The sequence below is a fragment of the Notolabrus celidotus genome, chromosome 16 (genome assembly GCF_009762535.1).
Source record: "Notolabrus celidotus isolate fNotCel1 chromosome 16, fNotCel1.pri, whole genome shotgun sequence".
In the NCBI taxonomy this organism is placed as follows: domain Eukaryota; kingdom Metazoa; phylum Chordata; class Actinopteri; order Labriformes; family Labridae; genus Notolabrus; species Notolabrus celidotus.
Genome location: NC_048287.1, coordinates 26,066,370 through 26,072,045, shown reverse-complemented (window position 1 = coordinate 26,072,045; position 5,676 = coordinate 26,066,370). Strand labels below are relative to the sequence as shown.

Sequence of the window (5,676 nt, the reverse complement as noted above, 5' to 3'; positions counted from 1 at the left end):
TCTAAGCTAATGACTTCCGGTAAAGTCCTTCAAAATAAAAGACAGTTTTTAAAATAATGTGCCCAATCTCGATGTCCTCCCTAAACCCTGAGCACTGAGCCCTTCTTGACTTAATTGACGTCAGCTGGAATGTGATTAAGGGCAGGAGGCTGTAAGGGCTCAAAACTGTAGAACAGGGAATGGGACAGCACTTTGAGACTTCTCACGTGACCTGCATGATGATATTAGGAATTTTTATAGCACAAGTTTTCCTTTCCTCAAGGCAAGGCAAGGCAAATTTATTTATAAAGCGCATTTCAGCAACAAGGCAATTCAAAGTGCTTTACATAAAATGATCAATACAGTTAAAAATGAGTTGAACATTAAAAGACATTTAAATGAAATTAAAAATAGTCATTAAAAATCGTAAAATCATATTAGATTGTCAAGAATAAAAAGTTACAGTTTAAGAAATAAATAATTATTTGATTTAATTAAAAGCAGCGGCAAACAGAAAAGTCTTCAGCTTTGACTTAAAGGAGCTGAGAGTTGCAGCGGACCTGCAGTTCTCTGGTAGTTTGTTCCAGATATTTGGTGCATAAAAACTGAAGGATGCCTCGTCACGTTTAGTCCTAACTCTTGGGACAATAAGCAGACCTGTCCCAGATGACCTCAGAGGTCTGGATGGTTCATAATCTGTCAGAAGGTCACTAATGTATTTTGGCCTGATACCATTTAGTGCTTTATAAACCAACACTAAGATTTTAAAATCCATTCTCTGACAGACCGGTAACCAGTGTAAAGACTTCAGAACTGGAGTGATGTGATCCACTTTTTTGGTCCTTGTTAGGACTCGAGCAGCAGCATTCTGAATCAGCTGCAGCTGTCTGATTGATTTTTTTAGGGAGACCTATAAAGACACCATTACAGTAGTCGAGTCTACTGAAGATAAATGCAGTTTTTCCAAATCATGCTGAGACATAAACCCTTTAATTCTAGATATAATTTTAAGGTGATAGTAGGCTGACTTTGTGATTTGCTTGATGTGGCTGCTGAAATTCAGGTCTGAGTCCTCAAATTCAAGGCGCTTAAGGGACGACTGACTGCCATGGGATCCAGTCTCTTACCGTACAGACTGCTTAACCACACAATTTAAAATATATAAATAGGCTATATAATTATAAATATATAAATGATACTGTATACAAATATATGTGAAGATAAATAGATTAAGGCTGTTTTCTATATTTATACTTACAGGCAAACTTTTTTTCCTTTAAATTTTATTGCAACTTTCGTGCTTCTTTTTTACTGTGGAATCCCGTGTTTCACGTCACAATGGTATGAACTCTGGTTAATTCACTTACGCTAAGTCTGCAAAAATGCCCACTTACAGAAAGGGGTATAAAGGGCTAAAAAAGTCAGTGAGAGATCCCTCACACACATGACTTCTTAACTAACATAATCAGTTTATAGTCATTTTCTTATCATAAAATTTTAAAGCTGTTGGTAGGAATTGTGTGAAAAAAGTTACTTTTTTTCTGTTACTTTATTTTTTCGGTACTCATCGGTAAGTGGAGTAATTTGAGACTATTACTACATCTTTTGTAAATTTGTTTCCTTAAATATAAATTTGTTTTGGCTTTGGTAAAAGTGTTTTGCTGATGTCATTTTGTTTTATAAAATGTAAAAATTGTTTTCCAAAATGTCAATTTGTCTCCAACTTTGTTAAAGTGTTTCATCTTTTGTAAATTTGTTTTGTCCTTCAGGGCCACCGTAATTATCACTCCCAGAAATTTAGCTTCTGACACTCTTTCAATGTTAACACCATTTATAACCAAACTTATTTGATCATCCTTTTTTTTATTACCAAAAATCATAAACTTAGTTATATTCCAGTTCATGGTTAACTTATTTTCATCAAACCACCTCTTAAGTTTCACCATTTCACACACTATAGTATCTCTAATTGACTTTAAATCCTTTCCAGAACAAAAAAAATTAGTGTCATCCGCGAACAGAAGAAATTGCAAAATGACTTAAGTCAAGAAGACATATTTTTAGAGTGTAAAATGACTACTTTCACTTAATTTCCTCTCCATCATTATCAATTTCCATGTGGATTTTTATTGCTGCATTCACTCCAGTTACACATTTTGCTTTCCTTCTAAGAAACTTTACTTTGAAATGCTGATCACCAGATTTCCGGTACTTCCTTTTTTTATTTTCTCCACCTTAACGAAGCTGTCACTCCCTCCCACCGAGGGAAATCCGTCAGGAAATACCAAGTGTAGAAAACAACGTCACTTCCGGGGAACTTTTCTCAACTTCTTACGTCATGGTTTTAAAATAACTTATTTTACTTGAGCTACAGTACAATCATCACCTGTCATACAATACACAAACACGTTCAAAAAAAGAATACTTAACATAATGCAACCACAAATGATGAAACCACTGCAAATATAACTTCTTCATGTTAGTACTCAGTCCACACTGTAGATGTCCCCATAATACAACAACTCCAGGGATACACCATAGAAGAAATAACCAGGAAGTTTCACACTTCAGCATGAGGAGTTGTTACTGTTCTCCTGGAAGAAATTAATGGAGCAAAAAACAAGTTTGATTTAATACTTTTATAATCTCCCCTTAAAGTTGGAGGTGCATTAGCTTTAAGGTGATATTTAAGCAGTATTGTATGTTCTCTAAGGAGCACAAAATACAGTCTGAGCAGATGTGTTGTTTTTTATTTTGTTTTTATAGGATGGATAAAGTGATCAGCTGTTTCAAGAGGAGGCCAGACGCTGTGAGCAGGCTCATATGCTTCCCCTGGGCAGGTGGAGGATCCATTCACTATGCAAGATGGGGGAACGTCCTCAACAGCTCCATAGAGGGTAAAACACCTAGAACACACTGCAGAAGTGCTGCAAAATTAACTCTTTGCTTACAGTTCTCATTTGATATATATTGGTTATTTATTATTTACCATAAAAAATCTGCAATTAGGGAAATTGTAGGAACATAAGCCTTGAAATCACACCCCTATGCTGTGAAATTACAGTGTTATCCTTTAATGAAGTACTTGAAATTTGCTGTCTGTGTCTTTCAGTTCTTGCTGTCAAACTTCCAGGCAGAGAGAGTCGAGCCAAAGAGCCTTTTTTCCACAACATGCAGCAGATCGTGGAGGAGGTTGTCGGCGTGTTGTTACCGGTGCTAAAAGAGAAGCCGTTTGCTCTCTTTGGCCACAGGTATGATAACAACATGGCAACATAGTATGTGCTTTAATGACAGTGCAGTACAGCTCAGCTATCTCCTTTAATGACATTCAGTGTTCTTTTTTATTCTAGTATTTCTAACTTTCCTGATCTGTTTCAGTTTTGGAGCCTTCACGAGTTTTGCTGTTGCAGACGCTCTGAAGAGATTACACAATGTGGAGCCGGTTCACATCTTCCTGTCTGGAGCCTCTGCACCTTATGTGAGTTTTATTGATTATGTTTTATACTGCCTGTTAGTACCTCAACCCCAAAAGGAAAAAAGGAACATGAGAAGTGAAATATTCTTCCTGATCCTCTGCAAATAAACAGAACCTGCATGAACCTGTTATTAATTAAAACAGAGCAGACACCGAGCACTAAATCTGCATTATAATGCTGCAGATTCGCCTGATAGAAAGATCACTACATGTAATTTAATCCACTAGACTGCATCCTAATCTCACATCCATCCCTCCTTTTTCTGCACTACTTTTCTTCAAGGTTGCAGAGAACCTCAAAGATGTTTGCAGACAGGGTTTCTATTGTTATTCTACCAGATCTTACCCGTTGATAGTCTGGACTTTAGGGTTTATAATAATCTTTAATATGTTATCCTTTCAGTCAGAGACCCGTATCAACGCCCCGAAGAGAAGCGAGTTATCAGATGAAGATTTTCTCAAGTGGATGACTTCGACTGGAGGAACTCCTCCTGAGCTGCTGGCGAACCCTGAGGTCCTGAAGCTCTTCCTTCCTGCTCTGAAAGCCGACCTGCACGTTGTGGAGAACTACAGGTGGGCTCACAACTTCATGACTTAGCTTCATCTGGTTTTAACAAATAAATGTAAATTAAGATTCTGTTTTAAAGTTTGTAGTGACTGGAGTTAATTACTTTCCTGCAGGTGCAACAAGCCAGACAATCCATTCCTCTCCTGCCCGGTCACGTGTTTTGACGGGAAGGACGACATTCCCCATGACTTACAAGGTCAGTGTTCAGATTATTTAACACTTACTGAATTTTATACAGGACTGATGTTTGTTTCTGGATGCCCAGGGAGCATTTGATCCAGGATAATTGATTTCAGTTGCAAGTTAGTGAGATTGGCAGTTTTTTCAGATCGTCTGTGTAGGAAGTAAAGGACTGTGATGTAGTGCAAAGTACAACAGGTGCACGTAATAAACTGTTCTATACAAAGACTGGTACAGTTAAGAGAAGATAGTTTACATTGAAGATCTACAGATGTGCCTGTAGGTATTTGATGAGTCTAAATGAGTGCTGTGTGCCTTTGTACACGCTGAGGACATGAACAGAAACTACAACTCAAAAGTTAGTGCGTTCCTGTTGTTGCAGTCTTTTAATAATCTTAATGCATGTGTTTGTTTATTTTTACAGCTTGGAAAGAAATCACCTCTGGAGATTTCACCATCAGGATGTTTGATGGAGCTCACTTTTACCTGAAGGATTCTGGAAATGAAAAGTTAATCATAGATTTTGTTACAAAGCAACTGGAAACCTCCGAAATGGACTATTTATGATGAAATGCTTATTGGGTCTGAAAATCAAAACGTTTTTATGGTTCAACCTGATGGAAGTCAATTCTGTTTACATTTTAAAAGGAATGACAGAATAAGTTTTTAATATGTAAAAAAAAAGAACAAATGATTTAAAGAGTGAGTTTTCTTTCCAGCTGCGAACTTGATTGTTGTGAATCTTTCAAGTTCTTTCATATTCTACAGAAGACGATTAGGGCCACTGGAAAAATATGCAATTTTTTTTAAATTCTGGGATTAAAGTCAGAATTATGACATTTTTCCTAGAGTTCTGAGGATTTTTTTCCTGACATTCAGGGAGAAATAAGACAGAAATTTGACAAAAAAGTCAGAAAAATCTGAAATCAAAGTCGGAATTCTGACTTTTTTTTGAGAAGAAAAATGTTTGTTCATCTTAATTTGTTTTTCTACTGGCCTAATCTACTTCCATACATATTCAGAGACTTTTATTTTGAAATTTTATATTGGAAGTGCGCGTTGTTTCCACTTCTCTTTACCGCACGTTTACTGTAATCATTCCCTGTATGCAGTTGTTACCTGTGCAGAAGTCAATGATGGTCTCCTTACTACAAAAAATACACCATGTTGTATAATCCTGACTCTGCAAAGTAAAAATTTCAAATCCACCTGATGATCGTGTTCTCTGACCAGAGCCCAGTAGTGTTCAATTCATCCCTCATACCAGATTCAGGGGTCTAATGCCCAACAAGGTGATTGGATTGGCCAATCCCTGCTGACATGTGGCTGTGAGCGATGTTCAGCTTCCTCAAAGGGGGTCACCAGTCTCTGGCATCATTATTTCCAAGGTCACAAGCTGAAGAGTTTGGGGGCACCTGCTCTGAATCATCATTTTTGGTGATGGTCTTCAAAATGCTGTGTCAGTCTGGTTCTA

General features: G+C 37.2%; 1 protein-coding gene across 3 annotated transcripts; it reads left to right on the top strand.

Annotated features, from left to right (window-relative positions):
* The first annotated feature begins 172 nt into the window (after positions 1 to 172).
* Positions 173 to 5,410, top strand: olah (oleoyl-ACP hydrolase). 3 transcript variants are annotated; one of them, XM_034704621.1, is made up of 7 exons: positions 173 to 267; positions 2,746 to 2,876; positions 3,092 to 3,230; positions 3,358 to 3,457; positions 3,858 to 4,027; positions 4,136 to 4,218; positions 4,627 to 5,410. In XM_034704621.1, exons 2-7 carry the CDS (start codon positions 2,747 to 2,749, stop codon positions 4,767 to 4,769), a joined length of 765 nt encoding a protein of 254 aa, XP_034560512.1. In that variant the 5' UTR covers positions 173 to 267; position 2,746; the 3' UTR covers positions 4,770 to 5,410. The 3 variants fall into 3 exon arrangements, with proteins under 3 accessions (XP_034560512.1, XP_034560510.1, XP_034560511.1); XM_034704619.1 differs by having other exon boundaries at positions 181 to 262; XM_034704620.1 differs by lacking the exon at positions 173 to 267 and adding an exon at positions 2,479 to 2,659.
* The last annotated feature ends 266 nt before the right edge of the window (positions 5,411 to 5,676 follow it).